Here is a 22,487-nt window from a genome sequence, read left to right on the forward strand (position 1 = left end):
AGTTAAAAGATAACCAACAACCAACTTGGGTAGCAATAACTTTTAGAAGGCTACCAAAGGTTTAAAGATGCTGGCTTTAGAGACTGCTTGATAAAGGGTCTTTACATCCATTTGGTAGCCTTACAAAGATAACATTTCTACCCAAGCCCTTGTCTCTTTCTCTTTTAAGTTTTGCTTTAGACAAGTTACTGCTATTCCTAGTTTCCCCTATTTGAAGCTGTCAACTATATATATTACAGACAATATAAAACAGCAATCCCATATACTAAAAGCAAATTCTTAATTTGAAAACATTATTAAATGTTTAAAAATTCTAGGTCAAATAAAAAAAAAAATTCACAAAAAACCCCCAAAACCCAACCAACCCCAAAATGCTTTAAAAGAATCTTTAATATGGCATTTCTCCTCTGCTTCCTGTCAGTTTGCAGACAAAGGGCCTCATTTTCCAACTCTAGCCACGCTTGCGCTAGCAGCGCAGTCTTGCGTTATCAGCGCAAGCGTGTGCTAGCGATATGGGGGCAGAGTCAGCCTTGGAAGAGGAGTCGTCGGGGCGTCACCGGGGCCGACTCTGCAAAGAAGGCGCAGACGCCTTTTCACATCCTATTTCGTGCCCAATAGCGCCACCTTTCACGGTGGCGCTATTGGGTGCGAAACCGGCAGCGATCGCACCGCGGCGGTGCGATTGCTGCCGGCTAGCGCAGGACCCCCGCCCCCATTAGCGCGATTTTCTCAAGAATCGCAGGCCTCCGATACTTTAGAAAATGAGGCCCAAAGTCTAGCAACCATTTGAAAAGGACGTCAGATTTTTTTTTTTTTAAGCCACCAAACTCTCCAGATTGCAAGTTTGGCAGCTCTACCATCTGCTGGAGACAGAAAAATACTGAGAAGCCTGCAGGTCACAGTTCCTTATGTAGGCTGTTTCCAGCACATTCTCTGTCTTCATCTGCTGGTAGGGGAGAAAATCCCATGCATCTGGACCGGTCTGGTGGGGCGATAAAAATTCCCATTAATAACATCCCTAAAGATGATTAGAATTTCTGCAGCAAGCATATGGAACTGCTTTACAGATTCATGATACAAATTATACAATTCTAAGGATAAAAGAAATGTGATGGCTTAACTCCAAATCTAGACAGCCTAGGGTATTTTAATCCAGCACTTCAAATGCAAACAGATTTTTTTCTTTTTTTGCAGCCAACGTAAATATTTTCCTAAAGGTTACGGAATATTTTAGCAAAAAAAAAAAAAAAATGCTAGCCATCAGCAAGGACTGGTGGCTAGCAAAAACTTTGCCTAAGAACTTCAGCTCTAGATAGAGGAAGACTGGTGGATTTCCCAGTATATCCTTATAGTCATATTTCTGAATATGACTGGATGAGGTCATCTATAAAGCCTTTTGTTGATTACTGAAAATGTAAAGTCCCTGATTCCCTACTCTAAGTGATTTGGCACTCTATTCTACATGTATGCAGAAATGTATCATCTCCCACTTCCTTCCTGCAACAAGGAATTTTGTTTCAACCATACAAGTTACTGGACTGTAGCATATCTTTGTACACCATTTAAACTGTTAAAAACCAAAACACTGTATTGCTATGTTGCCTCATTTTGCTAAGCTAGATGCACTCAATTTATTGCCAAGAATAGCAAGGTGAGCCTCTCAACCTCTGCATAATGTTCGAGGGCAGGGCCAGTGTTAAAACAGGCTGGGGTACAGAGCACAAACTAAAAAGTGGGCTTAGGTAATGCCAGATACCTTAAAGGTCTGGCTCAGTTTCACTCAGCTTCATCCTGGGGGCCCCCTTGTGGCATCTAGCACTTATCCTGCTTGCCTCTTCTCCCCTCTCAACACCTGCCCTGTTTAAAATAATTTGAAAAGTAAAATAGGAGAATGCTGCACACTATCACAGTCAGAAATGTATATTAAATGTTCCTGCTGTGCGTGCTGAGACCCAGCTACTATGTGTATACAAGAGTAATCAAATGCATATAGCAGTTATTAAAATTCTAAATTTCCTCAGTTTGGATTGATTATTTTGGCCCATTTAAAAAATGGTTTCTGCCTCTCTCAAACTGCCATTATCAGGGAGGTAGGAAAAAAATTGAAATACTGCCAATTCAACTGAGTTGCAAAATCTTGAGCTCTAAAAATAATTTCAATTTAATTTTCCCCATCTGATTTTTTTTTGGGGGGGGGGTGCTAAATACCCTAGAGAACCCCCCCCCCCCCCCCCCGCCGCCAAGTTTCTCTTATCATAGAAGCTAAGCCTTAAATGCATGGCTTTTCTCCATTTGAATGCCACCTGAGCGAGTGAAAATAAGAGCTATGATTTCAGCAGGTCCGTGTTGACCTTAGACAAAAGATGACTGGCAAACCAAAAGGCTCCCCTCATGTCATTTGGAATGGCTAATAAAATACCTAGAAAAGGAGAAATTACTTACCTGATAATTTCCTTTCTAAGGAAAACAGGCTAATCCACAACAGTTACACGCCTACCAGCAGATGGAGTAAAACTGACTTCAATGACGTATAGCCCTGCCCCAACATCAGCCTGCCAGTATCTCTAGAAAAGCCAAACTATCAGACACACTGATTATACTTGAACATGACTAGTAACAGTCAACCAGTCTGCTCCCAATCAATTAGGAAACACTGAGCTCAGCCAAAAAAGTTAACATCTTAGGGGCTGATTATTTCACTTACCAGTCCTTCAAATGAATCAAAAAATAACTCTGCATTGTCCACACATAAAGGACGACCTAAAAGCAAGTAAGCAACTCATGGTGGGTTGTGGATTGGCTGCCTTCCTTACGGGGAAAGGAAATTATTAGGTAAGTAGCAGTTTCTCCTTCCTCTGCACTCAGGCAGGCCAATCCACACCAGTGGGATGTTGTAAAGCTACTCCCGAAACAGATGGGAAGCTGCCTGTGGTCCCATCAACACTGCAAGCATGAAAGCCACATGCTCCTGAGCCCTAACATCCAAGTAGCAATGCTGAAGAAGTATGTAAGGATGACCATGTTGCTGCCCAGCAAATATCGACAGGAGACAACGAATCTCCGCTCACGACACAGCATGAGCTCTAGTGGGTGTTTTGACCTGTCTAGATAATGGGTCATCCGCAACCACATAGGTAGCAGTGTTGACTTACTTCACCCAACAGGCCATCCCCAACTCCCCTTGTTTACCTCCATCATGGAGCACAAACAGATGATCAGTCTTCCTCAAGAAGCTAGTAATCTTCAAGTACCGCATCAGATGCCACTTGACCTCCAAGGCATGCAATAAACGATAATCCTGCTCATTTCTATCTCTGTCCAGAGTGGGCAGGGAAATAGACTGATTCAAATGAAACTGCAACCACTTTCGATAAAAAGGAAGATTACAGTCCCTAAGCTACCGCCCACGGAGTCATTTGTAGAAATGCCTCATAGCAAGAAAGAACCTGTAACTCGGAAAATCGCCTTGCCAAATACATTGCCACCAGAAATACTGTTTTCAAGGTAAGCAGCCACAAGGGCAGCATACACAACGGCTGAAATGTAGGACCCGCCAAAAAGCAAAATATGAGATTAAGGTCCCAAACAGGCACCAGAAAACACAAGGGAGGTTGAAGATGCTCAACTCCTGAACCTGGATACAGCCAGATGGAAAGACAATGGTCTACCACTAACCCACCCCCAATAGCAACGAGAGCTGCTACTTGCACCTGCAGAGTATTTTAAGGCCAAGCCTTTAACCAAACCTTCCTGGAAAAAATCCAGTATCAGGGGAATTTCAACTAAGAGGGCGAAAACCTCACATGCCACACCAGCTTTCGAACACTCTCCAAACTCTAATATAAGCTAGATATGTAGAAAACTTCCTGGCCCGAAGCAAAGTGGAAATCACTGCCAGGAATGAGTCTTGACTGATCCGGGTATATACAGGGAACTGAGCCCTCTCAGTGGCCAAAGCGCAAGACAAAACAGACCCAGATCATTGTGCAGTATTGGCCCTGATGCAAGAAATCCTTCCTGAGTGGAAGTCTGAGAGGACTGTCCACCAGTTGCTGCTAAAGATCAGCATACCACTACCTCGGGGCAAATCCAGAGCCACCAGAAGTTTGGTCTGGGTCTGACTCGCAATCTTCCGAATCACCCTGCCGATCATCAGCCAAAGCGAAACGCGTATAACACCACACACACTTTGACGAGAGCATCAACTACCAGTGCTCCCGGATCTGTTCTGTGACTGAAGAACCATGGTACCCTTGCATTGCTGGAACTCGCCATCAAATCCAGACAAGGCCAACTTCCACTATGCGTAGAAAGGTCTCATTTGCCAGCTCCCACTCTCCTCAGTCTAAGACCTGTCTGCTGAGAAAATCGGCTCTTCATTGCCCTTCCCAGCAATGCAAGAGGCGAATATGTCCTGAAGATGTTGCTCCATCTACATGAGAGAATCTACTTGCACCAGTACCTGCTAGCTTCTGGTTCTAGGTCACGTTGTGGCATTGTCCAACATTATCCTTATGGCTCAAGCTTTCAGCCACTCGGCAAACTGCAAGCATGCCAGTCGAACTGCACATGCTTCCAAACGATTGATGGTCCACTGCCACTCCTTGGCATTCTACTGACTTTGCACCACTAACTCTAGACAGTAAGCCTCCCAACCCAGAAGGCTCGTAACTAATGTGAGCACCAACCAAGTCCGGTGTCTTCAAGGGTACCCCCCTTCCTGAGATGATCTGCTTGTAACCGCCACTGCAGCTGAATGCTCACTTCTTTTGGCAAGTGGAGTCTCATTGTATACTCCTGAGACTGTAGATTCCACCAGGAGAGCAACGCATACTGAAGATGCCTCATATGCACCCTTGCCCTTGGAACTACTTCCAATGTGGCTCCATAGATCCAAGCATCTGCAGATATGACCAAACCATCAGGCCAATAGACCATCTCAAGGTCTGCATTTGAGCAACTAATTTCTGAATACGACTATCCAGCATAAGCATTCTGCCCCTGTCCATATTAAATCGCACGCCGAGGTACTCTAGGGTACGAGACAGCTGTAAACTGCTCTTGGCTAAGTTTACCTCCCAGCATAGTTCCTGAAGCAAAGAAATAACTTGTGAGATGCCAAATGACTGTTCTACACTCATGGCCTGAATCAACCTGTTGTCCATATGGTTGGGCCAGAATGCCCTCCTTGAGCAGATGCCACTACCACCACGACCTTGGAGAAGGTTCTGAGTGCAGCAGAGACACTGAAGGGCAGGACAGATTATTGATAATGATGTCCCAGAACGGCAAAACATAGGGAACGATGTTCTTGTTGAATGGTAATATGCAAACTGACCTCCATCAGGATCGAGACATGAGAAATTCCCCCTTTTGCCATAATTATGGAGTGCAGTTTCCATCCTGAAGTGAGTCACACACAAATGCCAACTGTCCCCTTCAGATCCAGGATGGGTCAAAAGGACCCTTCTCCCTTCTTGGGAATGACAAAATAAATGGAATAGCGCCCAGTATTTTCTTGTGATCTGGGAACTGGAATCATGGTCTTCAGATCTTATCAGCCTTCTTAACGTAGTCTCCATTACTGTTCTCTTCAATACAGAGTTGCAAGGAGAGACCATAAATGCATCTGGAGGAATTTGGATAAACTCTAGAACATAACCATCCCTTACCACCTCCATGGTCCAATGTTATCTGGGTCCACCTTTAATAAAAGTAAGATAGGCAAGTTGTCTGTCTTCTGATTCAGTAGGGCAGCTCCCACACCTTCATTGCAAAGATCGAGATGCTCCAGTTCCAGAGCCCGCATCTTTATAAGGCTTCTTAGGCTGAAAGTTCTGAGATCTTCCAAAGGGACAAGACTTCTGAATAGCTTCTCCTCTGTAAAAATGAAAGACAGATATCCCTGGAGCGACTTCTCGCCCCAAAAGAACACGATGCCACTTTCCTGTCTTCCAGCGATTGAGGAATCCTGGATCGCCCCTTCTATTTTCCATCTTCTCCAACTCACTTCAGCGCAAACCAAGGCATCAAACTCATCAAAGCATTCCCCCCTTTAAAACCTGCCTCCAGGGTGTTTCATTCAAGATCAATTTACTCTTGAATAAACTCTAGGAGGGGAGAGAAACAGGACGCTTTGGGTAAAGTGACCAATATGGGATCTTTCTTTTGTGAGCCCGTAGTGTCACCCTCATCTACTCCTAACATCTTCAGGGTCTGAGTCAGACTCGGCAACTCTGCTTTGTGAAAAAAAAAAACAAAAACCCCCAAAACGGAATGGAAATCAGGTGGAAATTCTTTCTCTTCCAGAGGTCAGAAAGCCAAGTTCCCATTGGAATCGTCCGACGTGTCATGATCTGCATTTCCATCTCCAGGGGCTGCCTCCCTGCGGTACCTGCCCAAAATGGATGGCATGGAGGCAGCCTAAGAACGCAACCCTTTCTTAGAGGGTTACTGTGCTTCCCTTGGACACCCCTGCAGAAAAGCCTCAAGCCCTGAAAAAATTCCACCCAGGATGATGGAGCCATACCTGAGCCCATAGGCCCAAACACAGCACTTTCCAAACCCTCCTCCAGGGATGTGTGTCATCGATAACGAAGGAGGGGAACTGTCCGCCATGTCATCTCCTGTATCTCCCCCCCCCTCCGGATCCACCATAGGCTGAGGGGAAGTCATGTCGTCTGCAAAATCTGTAGTAGGCAAATATTCGAGAGTGCCTAAATAGCGCTGACAGAGGCACAGAGCGTACAATGGCTGAATTGCCTTTATATGGCAAGCCATACAAATAAAAAGGCGCTAAAGACTTTTGTCCCCAGGCGCCATTACTCTTAACTCGGCTTTATGCACCTTGCTGTGCACATACCAACTGCACCTGAATGTACCCATGCAAATATGTGCACAAGTACCAGCGCACATGCACAGCCACATCAAGCGAAAATGTGCACATGCCTGAGCGTGCAGTAGAAAGACCGCTGCCGCCTACCATGCGGCTGACTGAACAGAGCCTGAGATGCGGGGCCTAGTGAAAGCTGCTCAACCTGCCAACCCGTGCCACCTCCACCCTTCACCAACTCTCCAGAGAAGTGAGAGGGAAAAGGGAAATGCTAAGGTTAACACCAAGGGTAAAAGAAACCTGGTAAGGAGAAAGAGGCAGCCTAAACCTCCCTCTTTTTTTTTTTAACCTGAGCTCAGCCCTTCTTGGACAAGAGCACGATCAGATCTCCGACTTAAGGGGGAGGGCAAAGCCTTCACCGCTGAGCACAACCTTTTTTTTTTTTTACACCTGGTTAGGCTTCCAGACTTAAAGGTGCTCAACTGAGGGATGAAATCAACATGCGTCTCCTCAGAAGTTCAAGATGTGTGTTCAATTCTTCTCCTAATCTTTTTTTTGTTTTTACTACAAGTAAGCTCCACAAGGGAGCAGCATGTCCACCATCTGCTGGAGACAGAGAATACTGGTAGGCTGGTATCAGGGTAGGGTTATACGTCAGTGATACCAGCGAGTCAGTTTTACTCCATCTCCATCTGCTGGTAGGGGTGATAACTCGTTGTGGATTGACCTGAGTGCAAAGGAAACGCCAATTGTAATTTTGTGCTATGGTTTGTTTGTCTTATAACCCTAGAGACCTCAATTCTTTACTATATGCCAACCATAAGGGCATGCATGCGGAGTGATTTAAGAGGTGTTTAATAAAAACATGGTGGATTAATAAAAGGATTTTAAATTGCAAGTTACAATAAGTGACTTCTTAAAAAAAAAATCTTGCTTAAAACAGCCAAATCTTGCTTAAAACAGCCAATTCCAAATAGAATAATTTGTTAGGATACATAAAACACATCAAATTCTTAAGTGTCTATCAAAAACAATTAAAGGTTGCTCCCTATATGAATCACATGAAAAAGAGGGTAAAAATAGTTTAAAAAAACAGATCATGTCCTGTATTGAATCTTGTGGGGTACTCTGCTGTCTGACTGGCTAATAAAGTAAATCCAGGTATTGTGATTGGACTCGTGGGCAGATTGGTGGACCCAGTGGTCTTTATCTGCTGACACCTTCTAGGTTTCTCAAGGTATCATATATCTCATGATTAAACACAGAGTGCAACTGGTTGGTCTGAGAGTTCTACACTAGAGCTTCTCTGTACTGAAGCTCTAAATTTAAGCATTTAAGTTAGATATTTGACTACACTGCAGCACACAGAAAAAAATTTGTCAAGGAACTACTGTTCATTTCTGGACAGGCTCCTTCAAGTAAACAACCCTGGTTCTATTCTTCTTGCAATTCAAATGAAGACTAATTTTAAAAAATTCAAAATAAATTCTAGATAAAATCCCGAGGCAGCTGAGTGCATATCAACAATTAAATTCTCTATGAAATAGCATAACATTCACAATTTTTACATATATTGTAAATAACATAAAACTGTATGATTAAATAAATGCTAGACAATACCTTCTAAGTAAAGAAAAATGTAACATCTCAATTTTAATTATATAAAAAGTTAAGATGCCTTTAAAAATACATAAACTGAAAAACTGATTAAAATAATGTAATCAATCCACCTTGAAAAAGCTCAAAGGATTCTAGCTCTCCTGTTTCCAGCAAGGCATCATCCCTGCTGGAAGAGGGAAGAATAACAATGACTATGGGCAGAATAAACGAAAAAAATACTATGATCCTGGGCAGAATAAACGGCAAGTTCTTGAGAAAAACACTATATTAAATTATTTCTGATCTGGCCAAAAAAACGGAATTGGGGCAAACTAGTTAAGGCATTAAGAATCTGATTCATCAAGGCTTTTTTTTATGGTCTACTGCAAATTGATAGCAAACAGCTTCAAAACGATGCAAGTGAAACAGCAAAACTTGAAGCAGGGAGGTTAAATTGAAAAACAAAAAACACTGCCAAGTGAGGGAGATTTCTGTGGGATGCTGGGTTAAAAACAAGTGGGAAGAAATCAATTGATAGTTTATACTGCTGCTGCAAGACATGTGAAACTCCACAATGGGGGAAAAAAAAAAAAAGACAATGTTTAGGAGCTCCATCCCAAACTGAGCTTACTCTGGCACCCTACACTTAACAGCTTTCTGTTGCTTTCAACTTCACTATCTTAACAGTGCAAAAAACCTGAAGCAGCATGGACGTCACAGCTGATTTTACAGCACAAGGACACAATGCCAGCTTCAAGAGAGGAAGAAGGCATTGATATTGATGCCCAATTGCATATAAAAGGACTTGTCTGAAATCAAGCCAGAGGACGAATATAAAACAGAGTTCGTTTAAAAAAATAAAATAAATAAACCTAGAGATGGTGATGTGACTATTCTTCCATCATCTCTGTGCTGCAAGCTGATTAAGTCTATCTCAGTTAATGCAGAGATAATACAAAAGGTCAGAAAGTGTTCTTTCTAGAACTATTATCAGACTACAGAAGTGTTTTAGGGCTCAGCATTACCAACCAGCTTATTATGAGATTGTGATCCAATCTTGCCTGAGTAATTCCAAACCCAATGCATTTTCAGTAAGGTTGCTTTGGGATGGAAGTTAGAAAACACCTCTGGGTTATCATCTTGGGATAAGTGATGTTAAATGGAGTTAACTGGCAGCAGCAAGCAAAGACTATACCGTAGCATTAACAAAATCATTTCATACAGGCTGATCTTTGCATTCTATTTTCCAGAACTTAATAAATGACCACTAGTAATATGAGCAGATATGAATGTGGAAGTACAAGAAACTATGATTGCACAATTTAGCAACTAAAGGTATACTATACAGTGACCAGGAATGCACACAGTGCTAACTTATTTATGGAAATATTGGAAGATGACTTAACACGCGTCACTAGAAAATGTGTTTCAGGCTCATGCAACCCATGACATCAACATTCTGCAGAAAGGCCAAGCTTGGTGGCTCAGTGGCAGTGCTTTGCATAGCCATGCAGAAGGATCTGGGTTCAAAATCCTGGCTCAAGTCTTCCACTCCTTGTCTTCAGGGGAGGGGGCTAGGAATGCCGTGGAGGCAGCACTCACAGGCCAAGTCAGAGTCATGCAATGGCAACACCTAGTAGCTAGATTTAGGGACCATGATTGCAAGGATCTGGAAAGATCCCTAAGTGCGTGGTCCCCAGCTAAGGACTATTGCCGCAATGACTGCGATTTAGTACAGAGGGGAAATATAGAACAGGGGAAAAATTCCCAAATTATAAAGGACTCACAGCACCATATCTGAGGACCAATTCTCAATGAGCTGAAGTCCAAAAGGAGGAAATTACCAGGCTAAAAAGTTTTAACTCTTAAATGCATCATGAGCAGAGATATAAATTACCTCAAAACATGCTTAGGTTGCAAGGGTTGTCACTCTATGTTACCATATGGCCTATGAAATTTGTGGCTCCTGTCCTTCCATTTAAGGACTCAAGAGAACTACAGGATCCACCGAACAAAAACACGCCAACATTCTTCCATAACCTAACATTTTACAGCTGGAATGTGACTATCTTTAAAACTATTTATAAACTGAGGTCCTGCATTGTACCTGGGATTTAGCCGGCTGAGTGACAATGGGGCTTTTAATTTGTAACCCACCTGGCAAGTCTTCTGGGACCCCCACTAGTGGGCTCAGACCCACAGTTTGGGACCCCCCCCTGCTCTTAATACATCAATGGTCAGAGCAACTGGAAACGAGGAACAAAAGCAGGGCTGCTGAGGACCTAATCTGCGACAGCTAAAAAGCCAAGGGACCACAAATACTTAGGTCTTCAGGTCTGGAAGAAAAAAATAAGACAAATGATAGAAAAAGTATACCAAGCTCTAATACAAAGGATTCTGCCTGGTGTTGCAATATTTAACAGCTTTTGTTCCCCTTTTCCACCACCCTTACCTCTGTCCCACCAATTTTTGTTGAATGCCTGAATATTGCTGGTAACTGGTTCAGCCATAATAGACATCAGACACCAACAAGGGTTCATAGACATCTACACAATTCCAATAGAGAATGTGTTGCAAGAATGCTTACTGATATTTATAAACTGCCTCCAATTACATAAAGGTACCCATAATTATCTCGTTTGTTTTTGGATTGAACACTGCATGAAAAACAAAAAGTAAAAGCTGGGACTATTTGGACTACAATAGTGTTAGGGAAGGCAACAGCAACTATGTAATCAAGAACATTTTTGTTAAAATTTTACAGGACACTGATATAATTCATTGCCAGGAGAGTTATGGGGCATAACTCATGATAAAAAAAAATGCCCAGTTCTTTTTACTGTAGCGCCATATCTGAGGCACATCTGAGCAAAAAAAAGGAATACTGTTTCAAAGAGCCTGTACACCAGTCAAAACTTTACAACATATTTTACAGAACTGGTACAAAAAAGCTATAGTACTGTACATCACTTACATTGGTTAAAAGGTTAAAATCTATTAGTCAATGTACAATTCTGAAAACAGAACATTGTAGTTCGCTATTGTCTGAAAAAAAAAATATATATATATTGTAGCCTGACAGGTGGCTTTGATGTCTAGTACTGCAAGCCCAGCAGAAGCATGCAGCTGAAAACCAAGGATGTATCAAATATTTGCAACTGTCATTGCAAATGTAGGGCTCAAAACTCAAGACACCTAATTTCAGCTCAAGAAAAATGTTTTATAAAATACAGAAAAATGGATGGGATCAATTTAAGGATGTATTTACTTCGATTACTGTGACAAGACAAAGTATTTAGAATTTAATAGGACTTGAAATCAGGAATCATTCTTGCAAACATCCAATACTAGCAGCAGTGTTTTTTCAAAGCACATTCTCTCTCTTCAGGCATCTATACTTCCCACCCACTTGTTTATGTCCTCAGCAATAACTGCTTTCCTTCCAGTTACTAAGCATTGCTTAGAGCTTAGAAAAGGTGAAGTCCATTTTGAGATGAAGTACTTTTCAGAAACACCAATGGAAGCCCCAAGCTGCAGAGTAACCAGTTGTAAAATTGTTCCAAAAAAAAAAAAAAAGAGGGAAAGCAGGAACTGCTTAGGCGCAATTCATACAAAAGCAGGCAGCAATCGAGCTGGTTTAACAGAAAAAATGCAAGAGCATGTTTGAAGCCAGCTTTTCATAAAGCAGGAAACAGTACTTTTGCCATTAGCAACAGGCCTGTTCCTTAATTTCAACCTCTAACTTTACAAAGGGCTAAGAATATTTTTCCCATCCACATATCCACTTGTCATTTTAATAACTAAATTTTTTTAATTGAATGTTTTAAGACAGAGCTTGCTCTAAATGCTTTATGCAATATCGCAAACACACTGTTTTCGTTAAAAAAAGTGGCCAGACCACCAATCCTCCTTACAGAGGGTTTTTTCAAGTCAACTAAGTCATTACTGGGTCTATTTATGGTGGGTTCCCCACCCCCATACATTTTTATCATAAAAAAACACTTGATTTGTATAATTTACTCCAAGTTTTGCAATAAGAAAATCAGATCCTTTATTTTGGAAGGCATAAAGCCATCATTTCCCTAGAGGCATGCAAAACTCATACAGGTCATGGACTCTGCCCAAGCTAAAAATTGCTTTTGAATGGAGAAACCTCCTGGCTGTGTGTACTAGTTAAGACACACTATGGATAAAACCACTTTTTGTAGCCAGGCATCATTGTGCTGGCAAAGGGGAATTAAAGGGGGATCTTATTAACACGTTCATCTCACCATGCATCCCACATGACACGCACCAAATCACAATTTTCACACAAATTGGTGTAAAGTCCACATACCATTTATTGACATGTGGAAATATGCAAGGGGGTGTTTTTAACAGGATTAAAAAGTTTTCCTGATCCACTTAATCACAAGAGTAGAAATACCCAGAATGTAAAATGCTACCACCAGTCAGTGGTAGAGGACACTGGACACCTTTCTGCTAAATTAACTTTGTCTCCAGGGTTCTTGCCTTGTATAGGCTTCCCAGGACATCAGAATGATTAATTAAATGCACTTCAAAGTAAGCTTACACAATCTCCTGTTACACAACCACAACTCAAGTGCTTTGTTGCTGTTGACAGCTATATAAATTGATCAGTTATAAAAGAACAAACTACCATGAGGTTCCATTAAGTCTTTTTAAGGCTGCCTTGCCTAATATGCAGATCAAACTATTAATTTTAGTTTAAATTGTTCTAATACAGCTGGGAATTTAGGTAAGAAAGGTGGTCTTAAGAGATTGACATACAAATGGGTCGCTCTGCAGAGGTTTCAAGCCTGCATGCACCTTTATGGAACAGTATGGGTTGAAAATGGAAAAAAAAAAAAGTTTAAAAAATATCCCAGAGTGGCTGGAAAGAGAAATGAAGCTATGAGATGTAATACTAGAAAGGTTTGCTTACCAGGTGACTGTGGCTGTTCCCTGTGATGAGTTTACAAGTGCAGGTTCACTGTTTCTAATGTTCCCATCTTATTCCTAGTATATTGTACAGGAGCTAAGCACTGTGGAATGTTGCATAAAATCATCGAACACAAATTTATCCCATCATACATGATGAAACCCAACCCACAAATACAGACAATGGAAGGTTGGGTCATTAATATTTGTAATGTTCAGTGCCTTTTAAAAGTCCAGTGGTAGCATTTTACATCTGCGTCAAGGCCATATTTTTAAAAAGGCATTCTGTTTAAAAGGTTCAGCAATATCTTAAATACAAGAAACGATTCCTTGAAAAAAATATTGCATGCAAATCTATAAACCTTTCAACAGCAGAAGCCTATGCTAATACCGGCCCTGGTTGCTTTTATAGCAGAAGGGAAAATAGGAGCTGGGAGATAACATTCTAAGCATGAATCACACATGTAAAAACAGGCAGGAACAAAGTCTGAAACCAGAGTAAACAATAGTGGGAGTCAAAAAAGAACCTACAAAATTAAAAGTAATGAGTTTGAACTGAAAGGTCTTTTGCCTGTAGCTGAAAGAGCAAATGTTAAGAATTGGGAGGGGGGGGGGGTGAGGAATAAATATTAGTTATTCCGCTCCCATCCCAAGCTGCTGCTACTCAGTGAGTCCCCTCTCCCTCCATCACGGAGTTGTTTTCGCCCCAGGCCTGGCTGATGAGCAGAGCTGGTAGAGGAGGAGGAGCATGGAGGGAAGAGGTTACATCAGCTGAAGAAGCTCCCACCCCTGTCTTGGAAACACTGCCAGAGCAGAAAGAAGAGACAGGCGCCATTTTGGTGCTTCCAAAAGGACAAAACAACCACCATCTTAAGACTAAAAAAATTTAAGGGAACAAAGAAGCCTCCTCAAGAGCAGTTTTGTCCTACTTTGTAGATACAATCCATGCACAAAAAAAATATATATATATCTATATATATATAGAAGCCCGGTCACTAAGAAAAAAAGTGAGGTTAGCCTAAAAAAAAAAGTTTGTGAAAGAAAGGGATATAAAGTCACCATGTTGAAACATGACAAGTATTATTTTAATATGGGGTTTTAAGAAACATGTTATAATTATACCCCCCACCCATATATATATATATTTTACTTGTGTATAAAGCCCTTCATGTAAAAATCAAAATTTCAATCAGGCCAAATCTTTCAGCAATCTTTATCCCCAGATTGCACTAACACCTCTCCCCCCCTTTTCGCACCAGCAGACACGTAACCATTCTCTAAAAGCATATTTTAATGTTAACACTGGGCTCCCACACAATCCTCATTCGCCTAGCCCTGCAATCTTTATGTACAGATTGCTTATAATTTAATCTAACTTCGGCTCGCTTTTCCTTCTACTCCGATACTTTTAAGCCTGATTTTTTTATGCTCCAGGGACGTCTCACACACAAGGAAGCGGCTCTTTGCCCGCCAGCTCCGCCATCGCTTGTATGTGAGCTCATTAAATCCCCATAAAGTATATTTTTTTCCCCCCCACTCTTACTCGCCAAATGACTTTTCACATTCCCCTTACGGATTTTACTCCTCCTCCTCCCCCCCCACAAACGGTTTCTTCCCACCACCCCATTTTTTTTTCTTTTGTCGTTCAAAAATACACTTACTCTCCTCCAATTCCTCTCTCCTTCAGCGCCTCGGGGAGATAATAAACGAAAAAAAATTAAATACTAATAAAAGGTCATTTGCCTTTTCTTAAAATAAATTTCCTACCCCCTCCCTTCGCTATTGCTCTAATGGAATATTTTATGCCTTTACTTAGAGAGGGCGGACTAGAAAGGGGACGGGAGAGGGTTTTTCTTTCGTTTGGATTTGGTTATAGAGATTATTTTTTTTGTTGTTTTGAGATATGGAGAAATTTCTTCAGTCACAAAAAAAAAACAAAAAACAAACAAAAAAATTGTTCACATGCAGCCGCCGTAGAGTCCTTTTTGTTTTTTTTTTGGCGTGTGTAGTAGTGGTTATGTGAGGCGGAGCAGAGAAGACAAAAATAAAGCCGCCTTTATCTTCCCGCTTCGGGCTCTCTCACAGCGCGTAGTCGAATAAAACCTGAAGAAGGGAAAAGAGGGAGGGGAAAAAAAACCATTTTCAGTCAAAACCCATCGAACACGCTCAGAATCTTACATTCAAACGATTTATTAGTTGTGATTTTCGCTTCCTTATAAAGCAGCCACACGCACACAGCCCTCTCACTCACCTTCAGCCGAGCCCCGGAATGGCGACGGTTGCTCGGGCGCGGCTTTATATAGGCACGTGACGTCACAGCAGGGTAACCCCCGCCCCCACTTCCTCCTTCTTTTCCGCTTCTCCGCCGACTCCCTCTCCCTCCCCCCAAGCAAGAGCTCGAGAGCGAGCTCGGCAGCTGATCATCCGACGTAATGGAACGAGCGGCCAATCAAAATCGGCGTCGTCTAGGAGAAGGAAAATAATGAACCAATTAGGGTACAACTTAATTAAAATTAACACAAAAAAAAAGTTAAAATTGCAACATTTGTTTGAAACGGGTCCTACCGAGGCGGCAAAGATAGTCCCCACCAAGGAAATTGACTTTTAAAATTATTAAAGCTTGTGACGTCTTTTTCTTTTTTTTTTTTTTTTTAGTGCTTGCACATGCGCAGTTCCTCAGACGGATTAAATCATGTGGTCGAAAAAGAAACATTTGTTACTTTTTTAATTATCATAAATATAATCAACGCTTTTTTCCTTGAGAGACTAAGGTGATATTCATGTAACTGAAAAAGAAAAAAAATTTCGTTTGGTGTTTGGATAACGTTAGATCAGCGGAGGGCGTGCGCGCTTAAGAGGTTGTCGCGCGCCGGAGAGCTCGACGACCCTTGAGCGTGCATGCATATTATTTATTAATATATTATTGGGGGTTTTTTTTCCATTATTTCTCCGCGCAAAGCGTTCTAAATGCCATTCCGTCGCTGCTGCCTTTTATTTCTTTAAATATAGTTTCTTTTTCTTCCTAGCTGTATCGCGCCGCTCCCTCCTCCTTTCCCCGCCCCTCCGTGTCCACGGCAAGATGGCTGCCTCCTTGCGCGGTGTGCTGTGGAGAGCGGTGGCCGTCGTCAGGGGCCCCCAGTTCCAGGTAGAAAGGCGGGACCGGTGCGGCAGGTGGAAGGAACAGGATTTCGGGGAAGCCTTGGTTCTATTTTTATTTACTTTGGAGGTCCAGGGGTCGCTTTAACTCTTGCTCCGTTGCATTCTGGGACTGGTAGTCCTGACGGGTACCGCAGGCTTGTCCATAACGCAGCATTGTACCCGCTCTGTGCCACCTCTTTGTCTCCAATTTTTCGTACTGAGGGTGTACCGTTTAACAGTCACGGGTTTCCCGACCCCCTCAAAAAGCTTACTACTCCTATTCGGAATACTTATATACATAATATGAACGTTAAGTGATTTTTTTAATTGAAAGTCACAGTAAATTGGTGACAGTGGTGGGATTGGAACCTGGATCAGCCGGTGTCACAGCACTAAACCGCACACAGTGACAGTCGTGTGGCGTCCGAGTCTGCAGGTGTTACAACTTGAGCTCTCAATGATAGACTGTAATAATAGAGCGAGAGTTGGTGGCAGTAGTGGGATTGACTGGAACCTGGGTCCGCAGCTCTAGGCTATTGCACAGTCGGTGGCAACAACAGAGGAGGGATTTGAGTCTGGGGCTACATGTCCTTTAGCTCTGAGCTTTCAGTACCAAGCTGTCAAACAGTGAGAAATGGTGGGAACAAGTGGGATTGGAGAAAATAGCAATTCTAATGTCCTCCTTTAAACAATTATCATGACTTTATTGTATAGAAAAAGTTAAAGCATTCATAAGTAAACTCATCATAGCTTGTTGGAAAGACATCATAATACAGTATTGTGGACCAACATAACACCCATGTATGAAAAGCTGATTATTTGCTCCACATGTATAAATCGGGTTATATATAATCATTGTTTAGTTGACTTGCTGATTGTTTCATCAGTGGCTGAATGCTTGTAATATCCATTTGAAATTTATGTGAGATATATATATATATATATATAGGAAGCCTGATGAGAGGAACAATCTACTTGCCTATCAGAGTTTTCATCCCACTGTTTTCAAACAAAATCTACCAGTGGGCCAGTTCCTCCATTTACAAATGATTTGTTCTGATATTCAATAGTAAAAAACAAATAAAAATTAAGGTTGAAAGACATTTACAAAAAGTTCACCCAAGTGCTATAATTAAACAGAACGCTGAGGACCTTCAGGACCAACAGACTTGTGTTTTAAGATATTCATCACTTTCCACTAAGATGTGTCAAATCATTCAGCATCACTGGCCTATTCTTGATTCTTTTTACAGTATAGGCCCCCCGGTGAGATTTGCTTTCTTGAGGATGGCATATAAAAGTAGTAGTTCAATCCAGTTCTCATTTTGAAGCCTCTGCGTCAACTACAGTGGATGCAGAAACATGCTCTAATTACATTATTTGCAGCATGCAGAATACAGATAAATATTTTACTGCCTCTAGTGGGAGAATATCTCCGATTGTAGGACAAGAATCGTGGTATATCTGCTACAATGCTCGTGTAGTTTACAATACATTGGACATACCCCTGATGCAGTCTTCTTGAAACAATGTTACATTGGGTGATTCTTGGAGGTTCCTATGATTCAAGAACCACTGCTGAGGAAATGGGCAAATTCAAGGAAAGTAAAACTTTTACATGCCTAAGAAATTTAAATTACAAACAAAAAAAAAAAAGAATTAGGGACTTATGATTATATATGACCTGATTTAATCAGCTTTGCATGTATGGGTGTTATGATGGTCCACGATACTGCCTTATGATGTCTTTCTAATAAGAAATATTGAGTTTTCTTATGAGTGCTTGAACTTTGTATCGCATACTGTGCATTCAGATATTTGACTCTATTGGTTTGGTGATTAGAAAAAGTTAAAAACAGGAAACTAAGACAAAAAGGGCCACAGCGTCAGGAAGTCCATGACAAAGGTGGAACCTGATCACTTAAGTCTTATTACCTTACGAGCATTTGAAAAAAAAAAAAATAGAGGAGGAAGAACCATGTAAAAAAGTGTGTATATATATATTTGTTTTTCCCCATAAAAGATCCTGCAGAATAACAATGGATTACAAAACTCAAGATATTGCTTTGCAGAGCTGCTCCCTTCAGCCATCGGAACAACTGTATTTAAATAGTAACGATGGCTGATAAAGACCCAGGTGGTCCCAGTCTGCCCCACATTTTGCCCATGGCAGGAACTGCCACTCTGTGCAGGTTACAACCATGCATTCCGTTAAGGGCAGTAATTCCTTACCAGGGCGAGTGGTGAGTCCTTGGTGCACTCAAGGAAAGGTGCCTGCCCCTCCTCCCATATTCCCCTCTTACTGTCTGTTCCTACAGGCGGCCCTTGCTGTTTGGGCTCCAGGGCTGAGACTCCAGTTCCTTAGCACGGACACGAAGATTGCAGATACGACTGCCACCTCGGCATTTGACACCAGCTCTCGCTATAAGGAGAAGCCTTGGGACTACTTGACAAGTGAAGGTACCCTCTCTTCCTCTTCGATGGAGACTGGTTGGACTTGTCTGTCTTTAGCCATGGATATTTAACCTTTTTGTAACTGCTTTTTTGTCCCCTGTAGAGTATTTGGAGAGGTACGGGGAGCGGCCCGTATGGGCCGACTATCGAAGAAACCACAAAGGTGGGATTCCTCCCCAGAAGACCAGGAAGACGTGCATTGTGAGTTATTCTCCCAGCTTCCCTCCCTTGCCTTTTCTCCCTCTCGCTGCAGTGTGCTCTAGTACAGGGTGGCCCATGGAAAAGTAGCCTACCTGCGTGGCACTGGGGTGGGAGGTGGGCTACGTTTCCATGGGCCACCCTGTATAATGCAATACTGTATTGTTTTCTTCTTGTTTCTAGTGAATTAGTAGAGGCCTGCTCCCTCCCATCTCACCCTTTCTGCAGTATATGATAGGATAGAGTAAAGCTCGCTATGTGCTGCTTACGCTGAGTGCTTGTCTTATAGATTGTCCTCATAGGCATCGCTATAGGGCAAGTGCCACCCAAAAAATGTTTTGCACTCACCTCAGATTTATGGATTAGATTGGGCATGGACACCGAGATGCAGTGCTGGCAAAGCCATGTGATCCTGCTTCAATCCACTCTCCCCAGGTGGCAGCAGGAGCTGCGTTTATGTGAACGTCTTCTCCTGCTGTCCTGGGGCCAGTCTCATGGTTCCTAGCGCGAGACCGGCCTGGCGGCAGCAGAAAATCATTTTGCATAAATGTGACGCCTGCTGCCATCCATGCCACGACCCTGGCCAGAGTTTGGGATGTTTAGGAAGCCAATGGCAACTGAAGAGGCCCGGCACCACACCATGGAGCCCCTCATACAGTGGCCAAAGAAGAGAAAGAGGGGACCTAGTGGCCTCCCATGGAGCTAGCAAACTCCATCCAACTGGTGGCTGAAGAGAGAGGGGCCTGGCGGTCTGCCACCGAGCCCATTCCGCACTGGCTGAAGAAGGAAGAAAGGGAACCTGGTGGCCGAAGAGAGAGAAATCTAGCAGGCCACTGCAGAGCCCATACTGCGGCAGCCCAAGAAGAGGCCCGACAGGCCATCTTGGAGCCCATCTCAGCGTGGCTGAAGAAGGGAGAGGAGCAGAGGACCTGCTGTGTCTGCCAGCCAACTGGACACTGAAAAAGAGGCCCAGAAGAGAGGGGGAGAGCGTGTGTCTGCGTGCAAGACCCTGTCTCAGGGGACAGGGAAGCACCTGAAAGGCAGAATATAAATCAGATAAATACATTTCAGTCCGTTTCCCTAACTTGTGGGTCGGGTACCCATTCTCCTTCACCCTTGCGCTGTACGGGTTCCGCTCTCTAAATTTCTCCAGACTTTCTCTATTCTGGTTTCGGTGGGTGACATTTAAAAACAACAATTCTCCCCCCCCCCTTTTTTTCAATTGTCATGAGAGTAAATTCAGCCAATAACCAGAGAGAGGGGTTGCTGTTTTAAGCCCAGGCATTTTCTTTCCGGTCTGTGTAAGTATTTTGAGGGCCTTCTTTTCTTTAGATTGCAGCCGGGTTCGGGCCTCCGCAGTTCTGTTCAGTTGAGCAGGCTTCACCCGCTTCTCTTTGCCTGTGGCGTTGTGATGTGTCAAGGCCGCAGGAGAGGCTTTATCCTGTACTTCTCTCTCTCTCCCTCCCTCCCTGTGTGTCAGCATCCTGCCATATCCTCCCTTCTCGCTGTCCTCCTTGGTTCTGATTTGTCTTTTTTTTTTTTTTTGCCCCTCACCCCTGCAGCGAGGAGATAAAGTTTCTGGGAATCCTTGCCCCATCTGCCGGGACCAGAAACTGGGCGTGGATTACAGGGTAAGTATCGCTGGGATTTTCCTTCCCCCCCAGGCACAGAAATGGGGTTTTTTTTGTCCTTTGTGTAACTCGGTTGGGGAATTGCTGGAGTGCAGTTCGAGATGTGAGATTCAGTCGAAGCTCCCTCCTCCAGCGTGCGTTTTTGTTTTTTTTGTAACCGCCTTACAGTGCTGCCTCTGCTGCGTGATGCGTTGCAGTCCCTCACTTGCACCCGGATCCCGCCGCTAACCCCCCCCCCCCCCCTCCTTTTTATTTCTCTGCCAGAACGTGAAGCTGCTGGAGCAGTTCATCTGTCCGCACTCAGGCAGCATGCTGGACGCCACGAGGACAGGTAGGGAGGTCCGTTCGACCCCTGGCAGGTTGCCGCCTGCGTGTCGTTTTCTCGTACCCCACAGGCACCAGAAATCTGCCCCTCTTGCCCCGGAGGCGGCTGCTTGCCTATTTCCTTTTTTGCTTATTCCGCACTCCATTTTATTTTGCTTTGGTAGGTGTCTGCATGAAGCAGCAGAAGAGCTTAACCAAAGCGATTGCGCAGGCACGGGACCATGGTAAGTGGAGTCCTGGAGGAAAGGGAAAGGCACTAATACAGAGAAACCCTGCAGGGAGCCGGGATCCCTTGGGTGCAAGTCCTTGTTTGGTGCTATAGGACTGGCAGACTTCATGGAGTATATGTTTAAAATGGAGGCGCGGGAACTCCCTGAAATATCACCCCAGCCCTGCCTTTTCTTTGATTTTTTTTTTTTTTTTTTTTGCCGAGCCGTTTTCTCCTGCTTGGATCAGGAGGAGGAACCAGCACCCCGAGCCTTCACTCCTAACGACCTTGGGGATTTTTTTTTTCCTGGTTTTGGGCTCTTAATTTTTGGTTTTAATTTTATTTTTCCTGGGAATGTATCAGGGTATTATAATAAGGATAAAAAAAATGGAGCAAAATCACAGCACAACTGGGCCCCAGCCAGCTAGTAGTTTAGACAAGGATCCCGAGGAGCTCACGAGGCAGTGTGCGCACGCACAGGACCACCCCCGTGGGTCCCATGTCTGGCCCCCATAGGATGTTGTCACCGGGGCGTTAGTTAATGCATGTCTGTCAGTCACAGACATTTGTGAGCGTAAAATGTACAGAGCAGATCCTTGGAAAGTGACCCCTCCTTTCTGCAATGTTCCAGGTCTGCTGCTGTTCCACATCCCTTTCATGGAGTTCCAGCCAAGGGAGGACTACAGCAACAGCCACAGCGCCGTCAGCAAGACAGCCCCTGCGCCCACCCTCCAGAACGGAGCAGCTTGGTACGCCTGGTACGAGTGGCAGCAGCCACCCGAGAAAGAGCTGGCCCGAGTGCGGAAGCTGTACAAACCGTACCTGAAGGAGGCGGCAGCGGCCAGCTAAGGGACTTCAACACTATCCCCTTCCGGCCAGCCTAGGCCTCTTCTACAGCTGTCTCAGCTAGGTCATGAAATAAAAATTGTCATCCCTATCCTTCACTAATACACACCACTTTCTAGAAACCATCATGGACCTGTCTGTGTTTATGATTTAACAAAAAAAAAGTGTGGCTCTGGGGACAGAGGCTGTCATCTCTGGGTGTGTGGGACCTCAGTTTAATAGCTTCAGCCTCTCACAACAGAGGACCGGAAGGTACAATTGTCTGGAAAACTGAACCTGTTAATGCGTCAGATTATATTTCTGTATGTAATAACTC

General features: G+C 43.4%; 2 protein-coding genes across 3 annotated transcripts in view; one reads left to right on the top strand and one right to left on the bottom strand.

Moving 5' to 3' along the window:
* Positions 1-15,816, bottom strand: part of PPP1R10 (protein phosphatase 1 regulatory subunit 10) — a 57,078-nt gene extending 41,262 nt beyond the window's left edge. Inside the window, exons 1-3 of one of the 2 annotated variants that reach the window (XM_029584249.1) lie at positions 15,624-15,816; positions 15,034-15,475; positions 10,589-10,767 (exon numbers count right to left, since the gene is read on the bottom strand). The gene's annotated coding sequence lies outside the window, so the exon portion shown is untranslated. The remainder of the gene's footprint in view (positions 1-10,588; positions 10,768-15,033; positions 15,476-15,623) is intronic. The other variant, XM_029584248.1, reaches the window with a different exon arrangement.
* A 435-nt stretch (positions 15,817-16,251) lies between these two features.
* Positions 16,252-22,299, top strand: MRPS18B (mitochondrial ribosomal protein S18B). Its single transcript, XM_029584250.1, has 7 exons — positions 16,252-16,517; positions 18,829-18,970; positions 19,068-19,165; positions 20,725-20,793; positions 21,058-21,124; positions 21,282-21,341; positions 21,957-22,299. The coding sequence occupies exons 1-7, from the start codon at positions 16,452-16,454 to the stop codon at positions 22,172-22,174; spliced, it is 720 nt and encodes a 239-aa protein (XP_029440110.1). The 5' UTR covers positions 16,252-16,451; the 3' UTR covers positions 22,175-22,299.
* The last annotated feature ends 188 nt before the right edge of the window (positions 22,300-22,487 follow it).

The sequence above is a fragment of the Rhinatrema bivittatum genome, chromosome 19 (assembly GCF_901001135.1).
Source record: "Rhinatrema bivittatum chromosome 19, aRhiBiv1.1, whole genome shotgun sequence".
NCBI lineage: Eukaryota > Metazoa > Chordata > Amphibia > Gymnophiona > Rhinatrematidae > Rhinatrema > Rhinatrema bivittatum.

Bases quoted from the DNA above. Each gene is read 5' to 3' on its own strand.
- MRPS18B (XM_029584250.1), top strand. From the start codon at position 16,452: ATGGCTGCCTCCTTGCGCGGTGTGCTGTGGAGAGCGGTGGCCGTCGTC. The intron at 16,518-18,828 runs GTAGAAAGGCGG...CTGTTCCTACAG, and splicing joins TCAGGGGCCCCCAGTTCCAG to GCGGCCCTTGCTGTTTGGGC. The intron at 18,971-19,067 runs GTACCCTCTCTT...TGTCCCCTGTAG, and splicing joins GGACTACTTGACAAGTGAAG to AGTATTTGGAGAGGTACGGG.